Source organism: Leguminivora glycinivorella, chromosome 21 (genome assembly GCF_023078275.1).
Source record: "Leguminivora glycinivorella isolate SPB_JAAS2020 chromosome 21, LegGlyc_1.1, whole genome shotgun sequence".
In the NCBI taxonomy this organism is placed as follows: domain Eukaryota; kingdom Metazoa; phylum Arthropoda; class Insecta; order Lepidoptera; family Tortricidae; genus Leguminivora; species Leguminivora glycinivorella.
The window spans coordinates 14,687,771-14,706,644 of NC_062991.1; the positions used below are offsets into that span (position 1 = coordinate 14,687,771).

The 18,874-nt window shown below is 37.6% G+C and overlaps 1 protein-coding gene across 3 annotated transcripts in view; it reads left to right on the forward strand.

Moving 5' to 3' along the window:
- LOC125237397 (potassium voltage-gated channel protein Shal) overlaps positions 1 to 18,874 on the forward strand; it is a 121,031-nt gene that overhangs the window by 91,521 nt on the left and 10,636 nt on the right. For all 3 annotated transcript variants that reach the window (XM_048144434.1, XM_048144436.1, XM_048144435.1), the window contains exon 2: positions 18,610 to 18,772. In XM_048144434.1, coding sequence (XP_048000391.1) covers positions 18,610 to 18,772 — 163 coding nt within the window. The remainder of the gene's footprint in view (positions 1 to 18,609; positions 18,773 to 18,874) is intronic.

The window sequence follows — 18,874 nt, forward strand, 5'->3', positions numbered from 1 at the left end:
ATCAAAGTTCAAAAACAAATCACTATAATAATATCATCTCTGTTAATATATCCATCAATTGACCGGTTAAAATATCCGGTCTTCGTTCAATCTCCCAATAACATCTCAATCGTTCGGTCAGCTGTTGAACGAATGTATCCTATGCTTTTGTACCTACACATGTTTGTGCAGTGGAAATGATCTGTATCTAGACGGAACCTACCTAGATATTGCATAATTGCCAGAACACTGAGAATCGTCACCGGACTAATATGTATTATAACTTCAGAGAGGTTTTTAGGATAAAGTGCGCGCCCTATGCGCGCATCAACTTCATACAAATTGGTCATGCGGATCGCTCCGTGCGTTCAGTGCGCATGACACTAGAACCAACACCTCGAACAATGTAAAGAGGCGCGTTCCTACGCATACAGTCTAAGCTCGCGTAGGTGAACGCGTACCATGTTTGTATGAGAATGATATGACAGGTCGACTGGTCGCGTTCTTGACGGTAACTGTGAGATAACCGGCAGCGGGCGACATTTTCAGCGGGGAGCGGGAGTTACTAGCCATACTGTACGATAGTAGGTACCCTAGATTATACTGTGCTATAACGCCTATAACCGATCATATTGTTTAGACCGACCGTTAGCATCCGTAGCGTGCTTTTGTTTTTTTCTATAGTCGTAATTTATCCAGCAATTTTCGTATATTTTTTTGTTCAGATTCTTTAAAAAATTAAGCTTTTTATGAAAAAGGGTCACGTAGCCGAATGGCACAAACGTTCACGAAATGCTCGTAGATATCTTGGTATATATATCTCTCTATAGCTCTCTTGCGTATTGGAGCAACAGAGCCACACCTTTCGCGGCGTTTCGTTTTCGTTTCGCGTCGCAGAAATGCAATTGGCTACGGCACCTGTTTACGAAAAGTTTACAAAATACTTTTTTTTTAATCTAACAGTAATCTTGCAGGAACAATTTTAATCACAGAAAAACGGAAAAATCACGTGTTGTAATGCAACACGGTCCCCGTCACACCGATGTTTTCGTGAAGTGGCCATGTTTCACCGGCGGCGATAAACTCCATTGTTTATTGTTCGTGGATTTAGTGCCGTATTTATGGCCCGCGTAACGCTTTTCAGGTCGTCGTGTCTATGTTTAATTTTTTCGTTGGTTACTTTCACAGAGGCTGGTTTTTGTGTCAGATGGACCGGCCGCGCGGAGATCCGCAAGAACAATTTGTATGAAGCTGAAGGATACAGCGTGAGCCTCCTCGAATCCCCTGGTGGGAAGTTGGCTCATTGGGGACACCTTACACAGATCAACTTAGCCCCAAACTAATAAGCAAAGCTTGTACTATGGGTGAAGCGACGAGATATTGTTCGGGCACACAGACTTCGGTCCGGACACATTCCAATGAATAAGTTTGCACATCTGATGAGGAAAACCGTTTCGCCCAACTGCGAAGTTTGTGGAACTGTTGAAGATGTACATCACTTCCTTATGGAGTGTGTCCCGACTCGAGCGAAGAGAATGCAGATCTTTGAGGTCCACGGATACATGATGACCGACATAGGGGTGTTCCAATCAATTCTCGCGGAACCCCTGTCAAAGACTGCTGAATTTGTATATATGGTTTCTTTTACAGATAAATATACAAATTCGGTTGTTTTTTTTACCTACTTTTGTTTTGACTTATTTTTCTATAATGAGTTTGTATATATATTGTTGATAATATGAAGTGGCCTAATGGAGCCGGCATAGTACCATGGACCAAGGCTCCAAAATAAATTAAAAAAAACGAATAAAAAAAGTTGAGCGTCGTCGGGCCACGCTCAGTGTATCACCTTTAACGTAAAAAATTTTCCGTATTTTTCTCAAAAACTACTGAACCTAAAAAGCAAGTTCAACCTTTGAACAATTTTCCTAGAAAATCCTTATAAACAAATCTTATTTTTGATTTTTTACCATATTTTTCGCCTTGCATATTGCCTGTTCAAACCATACGCAGGCTGGCACCGACTTTTTGATTTGTTTATACCGATTATTTCTGAAAATATTAATATTATCAAAAAACGATCTTAATAAACCCTTATTCATTTTTAAATTTTCTAACGATATATCACACGTTTTATTTTTTGTTAAAAAGTTTATTTATTTGTTGATTTTTAGTGGTTCCTATTGATATTATACGTATCAGTCCGAATACATGTACACTAGTGAAAAATTATCCTTTAACTCCTAACCATTGAGGAGTTGACCTTCCATCATCAGCTCAGCCACACAAAATTATTACCATCAGGCGTAAATACTGGTTTACCTTTGAAAAATACACTAAAAACATTACATGTGCCTATAACATTTGAAGAGTTCCCTCGATTTCTCCAGGATCCCATCATCAGACCTTGACTTGGTGCCAATGGGACCATCTCGGACGGATACCCGTTCGATCAAAAAAAAAATTTTGAAAATCGGTCCACAATTCTCGAAGATATCGAGGAACATACATACAAAAAAAAAAAAAAAAAAAAAAAAAACATTCAGTCGAATTGAGAACCTCCTCCTTTTTTGAAGTCGGTTAAAAATAGTATAATAAAGAGTACTATCGTACAGTATGGCCACTCCCGCTCCAAGCTGAAAGTGCCGCCCACCCCTTCTCGGTTACTCCATAGTCACCGCCTGTTAAAAACGCGAACAGTCGACCTGTGATATTTCATTCGAACATGCATCTGCCGAAGTCAATTTGTAAAGTTTTTTTTTTGTAAATTAATGAATGAAGTTCTCGAAATGTGATATGTTTTCTTGTCTTACGCAAATACCTAGTCATTATAGTCAATCTTTGAATAAGTTCGATGCTTGTTGATTTTCTTATCATATTATGGTGGATGAGAGGAGAGTAACGAAGAAAGTATAATTCAATTCAAAATATCTTTATTCATGTAGGCCTAGTTACAAGCTCTTATGAATAGTTCATTACATATATATTATGATCTTAACACTTTCGAAACCGGGCTCTACGCGGCGCTACGACATTTTCGCTACATACGGGGAAACCCATGTAATCGGCTACGCTTCTACGAGCGGTGTGCCCGACAGTCGGGTTCTTGGTAGCGAAAGTGTTAATCTAACCTAATTATCAGAGCAATATATTGTTGTAAATTATTGTTCATAATAATATTGAGTCTATAATATACAATTTCATATAAAAATAATCGAATGTATATATAAAAATACATGATTTCTAGGAAAAATCCAATGTCCAAAAAAATACAATATTAATTTCATCAACAATAATAATAAACGTAAAAATAAGAAACCATTTCGAATAACAATTAATCCCACGTTGTTTTATCATTCATGTAGTCTTGTGTTGTATAATAAGCTTATTTGAAATTAAAAAGAGTAGAAGGGTCAGTTGCTAGTTGGAAGTGGAAGACCTAGGCGAACTTTTCTTGTTCAAATCGGGGAAATATTGCAAAAAGGCCAGGTCAGAAGTACTCGAAACCGACGAGCGTGTATGAGAAACGTTATGAAAGTGTGTGAAGCGAAAGTGGTTTGTCAGGATTGTAGTAAATGGAAATCCGTGATTTATGCCTACCCCTCTGGGAAACAGGCGTGATTGTATGTATGTATTATGGTGGCATATATCGTGGTTTTCCCCTATATTGTGGTTGCTAGGGCGCGTGACGGTTATGCACGGAGCATAAGCTCAATTAATTATCAATTTATCATTGTCAGATTATTAAATTCCTCACCAAAGCAAGACATATTCGTGGTTATTAATTTTGACGATATCATTATGTGTATTTAGTTACTTACTTTAATTGAAGTAATTACATAAGTAGCGTAGTCAGTCAGTAGCGTAAGTATTGAATTACAGTCAATAGTCAGTTAGGTTTTAATCTCGGTAAAGTCCATGTAATTATGTGATGTGTACTACACACATTATTATTTAATAACTACAGGTATATTGAATTTAATAACGCGTTTTTATACCACATGGTGGAAAACAAGCACACAGCCTGATGGCCTGCAACTCCAAATGTTGGTACAATTAAATCGACACGAGTTATGAATTTCCTCTACGCACGTGTATCGTACGACGTTTTTCAGTACATACTACATAATGACACTGTGAAGTTTCGACATAGGCATATAATGAACCACGTCTCGTACTAGTGCGATAAACTAGCATTATGTATACTGAAAACGATATCGTCGAACAGCCACCGGCACAAATATGTGATGATTTCTATAAGTACCTACCTTGTCACATTAACGTCTTGTTTGAAATGTCATACGAAATTGTCAAACGATTAAAAGCGATAAGGTACAGAAATGATCACTTATTTATAATAAATAAATCCGTTTATGGCAGACAACATATGGTCCAAACATTACAATTAAAATAAATAAATCATAAGGTAAAATACAGTTTAAAAAAAAACACAAATCCTTAAAAATAAGTATCTAAAATAAGTTTCTATGACTCATTGCGTATCAGTTGGCTTTAAAAGTAAAATTTTAAACTTATTTCACTATCCATAATGGGGGATCCATTACTGGAGAACTGCCGTCCATAATTGGAGAAAAAACACCTAGTTTTAATTTGTTAACTATGAAGAAACCAATAGGAGTATCTATTCTGCAATACGCTTGAAATGTAGAAGAAGGATAGGACATTCAAGATTTAACACGCTTGGCGGTAGAATTTTTACATTTATCAGTGAAATATCAAAAACAGGCGAATTTTTTTCTTAAACTGTCCATGATTGGGTTCGTCACCTTAATTTAACAGCAAATTTCAAAAATTAAAATTATATTTGCGACAATACTGACATGTGTTTATGCGTGATGTGACTGTACGGTATAATAGTATCCACCGAACACATTAGCTAGTTATCAATCTGTCAAAAGTGACATGACATCTACCACACTTGTCATGTCAAGTCCCGGGGCTTTAGTTTATCAAATTTAGTTAAGTCACCTCTCGCCCTGAGAGATTATGTTGCTGCCAACGTCAACATTTCGACACCTACTGCTAATGATATGTTTATCGTCCGTCACATAGATATGACCATTTAGTTTTGAATGTTTTCGAGGTGTTTGGTGGGTTTTGAAATGTTTTAAACATTTGAATAGTATTTCAGTCTTTGAGAAACACTTAAGATACATTAGAAATAAAAATTACAGTTTTGTTTCTGATCTACGATTCAGCTAAATTTATTTTGTATGTCTTTCCCTGTTTCGGACCTTTGGAAGGCGTGCGCGGGGCCGAAGCCAACGCGTAGAGGCCCTTTTGCCACGTTAATGAAACGTAATTGCTACACCGAGCGGATGTCGCTCTTGCCTGTATCATGGGACACACGCAAAGGCAACACCCGCTATGGTGTAAGGACTATTTGAAAGTTAATGTAATTTAAAATGAACTGGGCTATTGGATGAAAGTGATGGACTAAATACTGGGCTATGGGATAAAAAACCGGACGCCACCCATTAGGTATATTAGTAAAGTCATGTAAATTCGTGAAGATTGTTATTCTCATTTATTTGCATTTATAATTCGATCATTCAACAATGCTCATCCGATATCCCATGGAAAAAGACTAAATTTTGTAGAAATCAATATCAAAAAGTCTCGCACATTTAAGAAACGTTTCCACCATTTTGCCACATTTACCATATTGTGGTTAAACATAATATAAAACTCAGTTTGTCATTTTCGCCAACGTCAACAGATGTCGACACCGATACATGCCCGAAAGTCATATAAGCCACTATTTATTTTCACAGCACGGGCTGTTTGAGAAATATTTATTACCCGATAGGATGACGGATTTTACGATTTAAAACGAGATTTGTAACACGTAAAAATGAAGAATGAAAGACTGTCGTAAATTACTTTGTAGGGCTGACATGGTTGATAGGGTCGTTATAAAGTTATACCTAATGAAACAATCAATAAACCAACTTTTGAGTAGAAATTTGGTACTTGTTTCGGACCGATTTTTTCACCCGTGTGGTAATGAGTTAAATATTTCACCACTCCCTTCGTGGAACTCAATGTGTAATAATGGAAAAAAATGGATCAGTTATAATTGCCCTCAGTCGATATTTGTCCCGCTGTACCTTAATAAAATTCATATAAGTATTCGACATTTTAATTCCTTTACAGTATTCGATCATTCAATTTAAACTTCATTTACAGAAACGTTGCAATCGATGCCACTAGGCTTAGAATAAATTTAAAAGTGGAAAATGAGACTTGAACCATCCAGAGGTTCAAGTCTCAACAAAATCATTTAAACATAGACCACCAAAAAGTATCCTATTTATTACGATTATAATATTCCCGAATTCCCAAAACTTTTCGTCTCTAAAATGTAATTCTTTATGGAAGGTCCCCATTTTTCCCAAGAGAACGTGACCCGCTGCCCGATAATATGAAAAGTTACGATACAAGTGATAAAAAGAAAAGTTTAGTAAGCCATCGATTTAACCCTCAAGTTAAGTACCTACTTTGTGTACATTTAATACATAATTTACAGTTATTCTTTGTCTAGATATTTATCTCCTTATCATCTATCATCTATCGCAGACGAACTATAAATTTGAGAAACGTATTTTCATGGTAGATTAGGCCGACATAAAACCCTGTCGCAATCGGTCAACTTAATATTTATAAAATCCAGTAGCGACAAAATGGTTTACTCTTGTATCAAGGTATCCAAATTAGGTACCTACTTCGTATTTATAATATACGTACTAGATAAACAGGATAATAATAGAAACAAGCAATAAAGCACAAAACGTCATAAGCAATCCCCGATGTTCATGTCTTTAAAATGAAAAACTGTGAACAACCATCAAATAACTCGTCTGGTCATTTGCTCCATACAAAAAACTTTGATGAAAATCCTGAACACAGTCGTTTAACCTTAATCTTAAGTCTGATGATATAAAAAAATATCATTAAGAAAGGAGATGAGCCAAGTCACGTGACGAATTTCAAACACAATCAATATCTTGCAGCACAATCGGCTTATTATTGGTCAAGAATAGTAAAGATTAATTTTAATTCCCAACCTTGAATCTCTCAATCTCGTAAGAAACTATATTTCAGATAAGAGGCATTTCCTGCGTTTTGACGAAACGCAACAGGAAATGCTGGGGCGAGTGTAAACAACTGAAAAATGTTCGCTTATAAACAAACTCGCTCATAACTGAGCGCGATTGATGAGAGTACTATATGAAGTTAGGTTTAGGTAGGCGGATATCGTCTCGCTCGAATCTAGAGCAGAGCCCAACTGGAAGACCGCAGCCAAATAGCACTAGACCCTACTCATAGTGTTGTATTCCTGCCGGTGAGTAAGGCTGCCAGAGCTCAACGAGGGTGCGGTGTGCTGGTGACGGGAGGGCCTACGGAACTTGTTCCGTCTATTGTCCTTTGAGTCGTCGGCAACCCGAACCCTCCTAAGAGCTTGTACATTCCTTTTTGCTGTGCACTTAACACAGCAAAAGGGAACGTACAAGTTTCTAATGGGGTGGCAACGCGCATGTGACACTGTTTGAGTTGCTGGCGTCCATAGGTTACGGTGACCGCTTTACATCAGGCGGGCTGTATGCTTGTTTACAACTTGTGTATTACAAGCAGAAGGAATATAATTGAAAACAGAATACTGATTAATACTCGTACTAGAGGTATTGTAATATTAAAATTGGTGAGCATTAGACTTTTCGTTCGTCGAGACATCTATTGACAAGTAGCAGTACTGATAATTTACGCTAGTTGACGCGTGATTGTCGCTAGATGTCACTTAACTATGCCTATACAAATAACTCGTATTTACTGATGTATGGAGTAACAACTCTTCCATTACTTATTCATTTATGGTACCTACTTTCTTGCAAAATAAAGGTTTCTTTCTTTCTTTCAAAAGATTCAGATGGGTTGAAGTGTATCCGCAAGGGCCCCCGCAGATTTAAGATAAGATAAGACCTATACTGTTGATTGTATAAATAATTTTAAATCATTAAACAAAACATTACTACTTCATTAGAAGGGAATTGGCGAGACAATATCTCACCGCGACACAGATAGTTATAACGACAAAAGGTCAGTCGCGACGATACAATCTCGCGCAAATCTTTTGCTAGTCGTAGCAGCACTATCAAATATGTTCTTAACTGAGTTGTTTGACTTCTCTCCCACTCATCCGCCAGCTAGTTCCCACCAGACATGAGTGACGCATGCCACTGCGTTTCGGTCTGGTAAACAATGTGCCAAAATTACAAAGGTACAATCAGCAGCGCAGCTATTAATTTAGTCAAAGTACCAAAAATATACACGACCTTAATGTATAGGCAAGATTTTCTGCATACATATTTTTGACAATTATATTTGCCCCGAAGTTTCGGTCTTGACATACGTCAGTGGTTATAAGCAGAATTCTGTGACCAACTGTAACCAAACAATTTTTTGATGTTTTGGAAATTGGACATACTATTATGAGTGAAAATTATTTACTTACTAAGTGCGTTTTCACATTATCCGATCCGATATCGGATGTCGGACCGATATCCCATACATTACAGGCGCCATTTTGGATTTTTTATATGAAAATCCTTCCGACATCCGATATTGGATCGGATAATGTGAAAACGGCCTACCACCTCTTCCTTACTGCTCTGTTGTTTGACTTTTGCCAACACGAAGTTTCTTCGCTCAAATCTATGACGCATTCAACTGCATTTGTAGTCCGGTAAACAATATGCCATTTGCGCTGTAACTTATCTTAATTATGCGGATAATTAAACGAAGAAATATGTTACGAGGAAGGCATGACATTTATGGCTCCGCAAATTTCTGGAACAGTTCAATTCTGGCGATGTTTGCAAAATAGATTAGATCAAAAGACAGAATAAATCCATACTAATATTATAAATGGGAAAATGTGTGTGTATGTTTGTTTGTCTTTCACGGCAAAACGGAGCGACGAATTGACGTGATTTTTTTAAGTGAAGATAATTGAAGGGATAGAGAGTGGCATAGGCTACCTTTTGTCTCTTTCTAACGCGAGTGAAGCCGCGGGCAAAAGCTAGTTTAGACATAATTTACAAATATTATTCATATCATAATGATAAATTTCGTAGCCTAGTTAAAGGCAACGTATGCGTGGCTGGCGGCTGGGGGCTATGCACGATATTGTAAATGACGAATAAAACTACGGGAGTAAAAAAATATTTTAAACCAACTTGCATACTTGTTTTCCTACGTCATTTAAAACCTTGCTTCAAAGTGATTACCATAAGTGTATCCGGAACGTCTTAAAGTTCTCATTGCGTCTCATTGAGTTCATACGTAAGTAAATCTATTTATAAAAAGTTATTTCTTTTTGATCCGTTTCCGAATAACGCCCTTGACTCTTCCATAAACACCGGTATAGGTATTCGGTATTAATACGGCTAAGGTGATGATCAAGGCGAATGTATGGTGTGCAAAATTGTAGGGTTTTCAACAAGTTTTGATACGTCTTTAATAACATACCGGGATACTCTTTTTCTTTTATTTCTTTTTTTCTGAAACTTGAGTGGTTCATGTGCTCTGACTACCCCTTTATGGGGTATAGGCGTGATTGTATGTATGTATACTCTTTTTAAGAGAACATATTTATGTGTTTAGGATGTCCTGCCACATTTCATCCCTGTACCGCAATGTTGATACGTTGAACGAGTAAGTCGCCAGTTCTTTGGTCACGTTAACTAGACGTTTTAGTATATAAAATGATAAGGGACACTTGCACCACCGACAATGGAGGGTTAACCCGAGGGTTAACCGTCTATTTTATATGGAATTTGACAGTTGACAGCCCAGACTCAGCAGCGGCTGGTCCATACAAGCCGATTCCCACAGGCTTGCCTAAAATTGATTACTAGTAAAGTAAGTACCTAATGTTTTCTTTTGCTCGTTTCTTTGCTGTTTTCTTTTTGCTCAGTGATTGGCAATCAGAAATTTTCACCAGCCGTCAGTGCCGCCACTGCAGCCCACTAACCCAGAGTTAAGTTGTTGGTGCAAGTGGGGCTTAGTGTATAAGAGTTCATATTAATACTTAATTAACTACAGATCCCTAAAATAAAATCCCAGCTTGAAGTCGGTTAGCAACAACAGCCAGTCAATCCACAGTTTGAAAACTGATAAATTACCTTAAAGACAGATCCTCAAACTCAGATTAATCACTCAAACCAACTTCCCGCCTTCAACAGATAAAATGGACATGGGCGGAACATGTTGCTAGGCATAATATTGTCTTCGGTTAACGCGATAGTTCCTCATGAAATGAAACTATGGAAACGGATTGTATCGCGTATACGTATTATAAATTTACAATTCATCCCAACGTTTCGAACACTTTACTGCGTTCGTGGTCAACAGGTGTCACCCGTTTTATTTCATTTTTTCAGTTGACTAAAATGGTAGCCGCTTACAGATAGATGTAAGAAGCGCTTGGCATCCGTTGGCTCGTTGGGTGGACGACATCCGGAAAATTGCGGGTCACAACTGGATGAGACTAGCTCAGGACCGAGACAAGTGGCGTACCTACTAGAAGAGAGTGGTCGATAAAGAGCTGATATGATGATGATGACAGCTAGAATATGACATGTAGTGAATTGTCGCCTGCATTATTTCCGCACCGATATGAGCTTCAAACCTTCAAGACAAGAGCGTACTCCCATCTTAAAGGTCGGGAAATGCACCTCCTCCAACCCTTCTGGTGTTTCCTGTGTCCATGGATGTGGTGATTACTTAGGTACTCTCAAGTCACCTGCCGCTGGCCTAGCCGAATGACAGTCGTTAATGCTAGACGCCGATCAAAATCGCATTCTGTCTCTGTCGGGCCCATACGGAAGAGTGATAGAGATATCATTAAAATATTTTATTTTAAGTATAGGAAACTAGCCTATTACTGCTCCTTTATGTCCCTATGCCGACCAGAGTCAATTTCCGGCCTCGTGATCGTGGTTTATTTGTAGGCCCAGTATCGCGAACCGTGTCTCACAGAAAATCCCCTCTTGTTCGCCCTTTGCCCCTCCTTGCTCTCTTAGCATCAGCACCTCAGTGCGATTTATTTGCTGGCAGGTGGAGTGCTGTGCGCGATGAATTATTGAGGTTCTGCAAGAGGATGGATGTACGTCTTTCAACAGTTTATCATGTATATATATACACACGTTAAACTTTCGTGAGATATATTCAAATAATTAATGAATCTACGGTTGTACTCACGTTATTATATCGCTATTGCTGCAATATATTTCGGGCCAATTCGGAGGCCCCTCTTCAGGCATATAGGAGTTCACGCGACGTCTAAACTCCGTATCTATATATTTTTTTTAAATGTTTTGTACTTGTTTTTAGTTTTTAGTTTTGCAGTGATTTAGTATTTAATACAGTCATGCTGTATCACTATTTTTGAAATAAATAAATAAATAAATATATAGCTATTAGCTAGCTATGATAACGATATTATCGTAAGCGTTTTTTTTTTATTATAAATGGGCTTACTTTTGACCACAGACTAGACAAAGGCAAAAACGCAGCCTGCTCGGAGTGAGCTTGCTCAGAAGATGCCTGTTCACCCTTGAAGGTTATATGAGCTCGGAAATATAAACGCCGGCAAGAAATGCCACTCCTTGGCAGTGCGCATAAGAAAAGAAGAAGCAAAGCGCTTCGTCCGAATTCGCGGAATATCTACCAAGTTTGTACATTTGGCTACGTAATAGGTACCCTATTTGTGTTTGCCTCTATTTCATAAAAAGTTCTTAAACTTGACCCTCAGAGTTCAGACGAAAGTCTAAATATTACAGCATATGAAAATTCTTCGCTCATCCGGCGAAATAATAAACATATCTTAAAGCACATCAACAACATAATTTAAGCCACATATGTAAACAAATTTTACAGTATTCTCTATTCCCATTTTGAACTTCATACAGGATGGAGATAGGTTGATTTTTGTATGGCCGGTAAAAGTTAAACCTTGGTAGGGTTGATCTGAAAATATACAGGATGGTGAGGTGTTATTTTTACAACATAAATATAGCTGTCATTGTGTTTCGATTGAGTTAAGTATATTATCTTACCATATTAGATTATGCCGACATTTGCTATATTGACCTTACGGAGGATCAACTCAATAAACTTGAGCGTCTGCAGAATCTTTGTATAAGATTTATTTTCGGCTTGCGCAAATATGACCACGTGTCTCACTTCCGTTCTCAGCTCAAATGGCTCCCTATTCGTCGCCGCCGGGACTCTCATATACTCGCCCTTCTTTTTGGCATTCTCTTTAACCCTGCTACTCCGCCTTATCTCAAAGAGCGTTTCAAGTTTCTCTCTTCTATCAGATGTTCTCAAACTCATATTCTTGCTCCCCCACCATCTACTTCTAAATTCTATAGCAACTCTTTTACCTTCCGGGCTGTACGGTTGTGGAATTCCTTACCAGTAGAATTAAGACTAGCAAAATCTCTTCCAATTTTCAAAAATCAGCTTAAATTATACTATCTATCTCTATCTTAAGTTGCCATTTTTATTTATTGTATTTATGTATGTATGTATGTATGTATGTATGTATTATGTGTATGTAAGGTATATTTATTTATGTATTCGGTATATATGTATGTGTGTTTGTGTTGGTTTTCTCTATATTTTTTGTTCTTGCACTGCCTGTTAACTTTTGTTTCTGTTCCGTTTTTCCAGCTACCCTAAGGTTGTCTGGAAGAGATCGCTTTTTAGCGATAAGACCGCCTGTTGTTACCTAGTTATACTCTCACTAAACATTCTGTATACATATAACATGTAAAATGGTGCAATAAAGAATATTTACTTACTTACTTACTTACTTACTTATCTTGCTTTAAATGTACAAATATATATTACTAACTATAACTCTTTGGTACTTATTAAATGAGTTTTTTTGATTAGGTATCGTATTTTTAGAAGCGTTTAACTTCAAAAAGTTGGTTACTCCGAAGAAGTAATGTTTTTAAAGTCACAACTCACCTCTGTCACAACTCACCTCGGTCTCCCCTACGATATACCTTCTCGGTTTTCCCCACACGCCCCTTCCATTGTTCACAGCATATTACTACTATTCCCGCTAAATAATGCACAGCCGATGACAGATCGAACTATAATGGTACCGGATTGCACCGCAACGCAATTGCTGCATTTATGCCTGGCAGTTGACGTAATGACGTTGCAAGAATGTTGCTGATTACTATCGATAGTGCACGTATTCACCTATTTTATAGGCTTTCATTTAACTGGCTATGATAGTGTGTAGGTGTGCATCTATTCTATGCCTGTTAAAAGAAATACATAAATCCCTTTTAGTACCTTTTTAGAATGGAGCCACACCTCGGACACTGGCGATCAAATATTATATGAAAGAGGCGCGTTCCTAGCTCGCACTCTAAGCTCGTGTAGGTGAACGCGTACTATGATTGTATGAGTGAAATATGACAGGTTGACTGTTCGCGTTTTTGACAGGCGGTAACTGTGAGGTAACCGAGAGGGGGTGGGCGGCACTTTCAGCGGGGAGAGGGAGCAGGCTAGTACTCTATAATAAAGAGTACTATCGGACAGTATGGCCTGTGACCGAGCCCTAAAACCCGGTTACAAAGGCTTCGGCATATGAAGCGCATGCGCCCTCTATACAATTTTGGCAGAACTGAATGTTAACACCAGCGAGTTTTGTACGAAGTTGTAAAACCCTTTGCTATGTTTGTCAAATATAGCGTGTAAAACGCGTCTGACCTTGACAAAGATTTATTCTGAATTTTGACGTGCTGTCAATAGAGTCAAAAATGCATGACGCATATATACATCACTATGCATGTAAACATATTTTGCTCGTTCTCCGACATATTTTTCATTTTCTTTCTTTTTAACAAGCCTTTATTTGACGCCCCTTTGCATGGCATTGTTATAAGACCAATCCAGCAAAATATCTCAATTACCCATAAAAAAACCTTCACATTCACTGAATTTACCGAAGCCATAAAAATTGTCTCTGATAAGCAGAGATCGGACGGATTTGCGACATTCTTAGTGACTTACGTCATTTTAATGACTTTTAGTATGAGATGACGCACAAAAATCCGATCTCTGCTGATAACAGTAGGCTTGTGTCGTTCACGAACTATGAACTGTTAGGAATAAAATCCCATCAATGACCGAAATAAACTGAATCTTTCCGTGGTCTGAGAATCGGTCTTTGCTCATTTAGTTCAGTATAGGATCGGCGAGCGCGACCGGTTTGGATCGAGAACGAATGTGTGACTGCGCCGACCGAGAGCGAGAGCTACTTAGCAGAGCAACAAAAAAAGTCAAGTTTTCATATTAAACTTCGGTTATTTACAACCTTTCGGCCCGGAATGTTACTATCTGTGGACTATTTGTATAAATTTGACACTATTCGGTCCCATTCGTTCTGATCTTTCCGACCGCAGTGGTCGCTGGTCTGGCTGAACTAAATGAGCAAAAGACCTAAAAGAGCGAACTAGTTCATGGGAGCGATTGAACGAGATCGGAGCGCTCCGATCAACGAACGAAACGGCACAAGCCTAGATAACAGATAACAAAATCCTCTAAGGCAAACCAAAATACCCCCCCCCCCCCCCCCCCACCCTGTTTTATCACCAATAAAAACTTTCACAGTATACCCAAAAATCTTTTCACGTCCACCAAAAGTACACGAAGATACAAAATTTAAAGATTTTCTTATACACTATGTAACATAATTGCCGAAGATAAATCCTACGGCTTATACATTACCTTCTATAGTACCTTTAATTTTCATGGTGTTTATTTTAAAAAAAGGAAGTGGTATTCGTAACCGCTATTCGATACAGGTTATGCTCTTAAATGGATCACCAGCATTAATGTTACACCCTGTATATGTCTTTGTAAATAAAGTTCAGTTTGAAGTTTTTAGACGGAAAATATAAGTTGGTATCTTTTCAGCTGTTGCAAAATTTTGCCTCTGATTTCTGTTGCAAAATTTTCTCTTTAATTTAAGTGCTTATGCCTTTAAGTTTCAGTATGTTTTTGGATGGAAATGTTGGTTTTATACTGATTATGAAACTTCTGGTTTAACCGAGTTAGCAAACTAAGAGGGACCTTACATAGATAAAGATTTTGGAGTTTAGCTTGAATAAATAATAAGGAATTACAAAGAAGATGACGATTATAATTCTTCCTATATTCTTCTCTTGGATTATTCGGTAGTAAAAAGTTAAATTTAATTTCTTTAATAATGTTCAAATACAAATCCAATTCATTCAATGATGAACATAAACATAATTAATAATACAAATGCCACGCACAGCTAAACCACATTTCGGACACTGGCGGTCAAATATATGAAAGAGGCGCGTTCCTAGCACACATCCTAAGCTCGTATAGATGAACGCGTACCATGCTTGTATGAGTGAGATATGACAGGTTGACTGTTCGCGTTTTTCCGACCGATAACGTGACCTTCATCGGGGAGCGGAACCTTCATAGAAATTATACTGTGGCTAAACTGTGGAATGAATTGTCGCCTGCGGTATTTCCGGGCCGATACCACCTTCAAACCTTCAAGAAAAGAGCGTACACCCACCTTAAAGGCCGGCAAGTCACCTCCAACACTTCTGGTATTCTGGTGTCCATGGGCGGCAGTGATCGCTTACCATCAGGCGACCTGTCTTCGTTTGCCTCCTATCCCATAAAAAAAATATTTAATAGTTAAAAACACAATATAAATAATGTTTACCACGAAATGGTCCCAGCATAATGCTAACCATAAAGTCAGCGCTGATCTTCCGGCGAGACCATTTGTGGGCCACGGATGCAAACGTGCAACACAGCCTTATCAATAACCTGAACAATAGATAATCGTCTAAAAGAGTAGGAAGTAAAGTTTTTAGTTAGATGGAGTTATATTTTGAAAACATTGTTCTACGTGAGCCTGTGTGTATAACCGGACAAGAATGAAAAATGTGCATTTTTAAACCAGCTCAACTTGTTATTTTTGACGTTCTCAAATCTAGACCAGGTAAACAGAAAAACACCTTTACACCGCGAAATCGTAAATTCCCTGACGTCAATGAAATGTAAACAGAGTCGGAGCAAACACTGGGAACGAAGGATTTGTTTACTAAGCAAACGGTAGTAAGTTAGGTTTAGTTGAATTGTAAAATTTTGAAGTTAATTCTGCATTTTGGTAAAATTTTAGACTTCTATGGGTAAGGGTTGTTTATGATCAGATTTTTGATTGACCGTAGTCATGGAAAGTGAAGATAGTCTAACGACGGTCGATGTGAACGATGCGATGCGACACGACGCGACGAAATCAAACTTTCCATCGAAGTGTCTTAGGTGGGTGATGTCGATGAACTATCGGTTATAGATATCGACGCCGACGGTCAATCAAACTTATCCACATAAATGTATATTATGAAAGAAAATTTGTGCAGACAGCGGTTATTTTTAAAGAAGTAGAAAAAAGTCAGTGAAAGCAAAAAATAAAATAAGCTGGGCAAAACTTTTGCTATTGTCAAATCATTATTGTTTCATGATAAAAAAATGGTTGGAAAATAATGACGGGTTAAGGGCAGCATTCTCTTTGTATACCATTTACTATACCAGTTACTTAATAATAGTTCCAAAAGGCTTCAATTCTGTCTCCCAAAACATCATTATTCCGTAACGACACAGATGACATACAGAATAACAACAAATAACAATCAAACAAATCAGTTTCCCGAATGAAACTCTAAACGGAAGTCGATTCCGGATTCTCTGTTAAAGTAGGTAATCAACTGCCTGGCAGCAAGCCAAATGAACGCGATTGATGTGACAACTGGGACAAGTGCTGACAACGTGCGTGTAAAAGTTGCGAGAAACACAACAAACGTTACCTGATGAAATTATAATACTTCCTTGGGAAATATAGTTTGACTGAAATTTGGATACCTAATAGAAGATACTTGCAAAATTTAGCTTGTAATGTCGTTGTATTTTTTTAACGTATATTTATTTATTTATTTAACCTTTATTGCACAACATAAAGTACAAATGGCGAACTTAATGCCTTAAGGCATTCTCTACCAGTCAACCATTGGACCAAACAGAAACTTACAATTGGTGCGGAAAATAAAACAGAAATTTAAATAGATATGTCACTATCTAAATACTATATGCATCATCAATATACATACATAAATAAGTACAATCATATACATACATAAACTAACTAAAAATATATACATACATATACATACATAGTACCCATTTAACCATTACTGTCTAACAACGTTGGCGTACCTGCGAGAAGTGTTTACGTAATTGACGTTTAAAGGAAAACTTGCTCTGTGCTTGTCGTATTGAGAGAGGGAGATCATTCCAAAGACGAATTGCCTGCAGAGCGAAGGAGTATATTGGTCGGGGATTGGTCCTAGTCACACCTGATGGAAATTAAAGACAGTGTATAAGATGGAGCTCGCCAGTTCAGTAACAGCCTATTTACTTTTGCTTTGAAGAGTCCGAGGACGTTTTTTTTCAGGGAACACCGATGGTGGGAGTGAATTCCATTCCTTTGCAGTCCGCATCAGAAAACATGACAGTTTTGTTCTGTAAAGAAATGTGAATTAGTATATTTCAATTGGTCAGTTGACTCACTTGCTAAATAGTGATGGTTCCTGATGACTCTAACAGGTTTTTCACCTTCCGCTTTTCCAAACATGATCACTATTTTCAAATATTTTTTTTCTTATAAGTCAGTTCGTGCTAATAACGTTTTAATAATTTAAATTTAATGTATGGTCTTTGGCGCTACTTATTGTTTATATTAGGTATCCTGACACTAATTTAGTACCAATTGTCTATGATTCATCAAGCATGATGATTGATGATAGATGATGTTTGAATCAAAGTCCATTGTATCATGAATCGAATCATAAAATTATAAAATATTCAAACTAAATTAAGATAATTCGTTTATCCATTGACCTATAATTACATTTGTTTATCCATCGAGAAGCCTCGGCTGAAACAATATGCATATTTCATTTCGTTTTTAACACTAATTAACAATTTACTATTTCTGAAACACAAAAAATGTAAAGAATCATAATTCCTCATAAAACCGTCTTTAACGAGCATACTGGAAATTGAATAGAGCTATAAATTATGTGTATATGTTACCGAACATTTAAAACTCGAATTAACAGAAGCGATGTCTTCATTTAATGACTTTATACAAAATTGCGTTGTCAAAATATTTAATATTGTTTTTTGACGTCAGTAGAAATAATCAGGGGCGTAATTTGAGATCGCCAACCTGGCTAGTACCAAATTAAAATAATGTCAGTTGTTTGTTCAACTGACATTTATTACATCGTGATTATGATTAATCTGTATTAAATTGTGCATCATTATTCAAAATAAAGAAATTAAGCATTTCTAAATTGGGCATTATTAATTTATATGTGACATTTAAAGATTTTACATTTTATACTAACGATAGGTTTACGGATACTGCCGAAGTTACTACAAATATACTAACCAAAAACTTCTTTCCAGGTACGGAGACATGGTCCCAGGCACGATTGCGGGCAAGATTGTCGGCGGCGTATGCTCGCTGTCCGGAGTGCTCGTGATCGCTCTGCCTGTGCCTGTCATTGTGTCCAACTTCTCTCGGATCTACCATCAGAACCAGAGGGCGGATAAGAGGAAGGCTCAGCGAGTAAGTACCATCATCCTCCTTGCGATATCCTGGCATTTGCCACGACTCATGGGAGCCTGGGGTCCGCTTTGACAACTAATCCCAAGATTTGGCGTAGACACT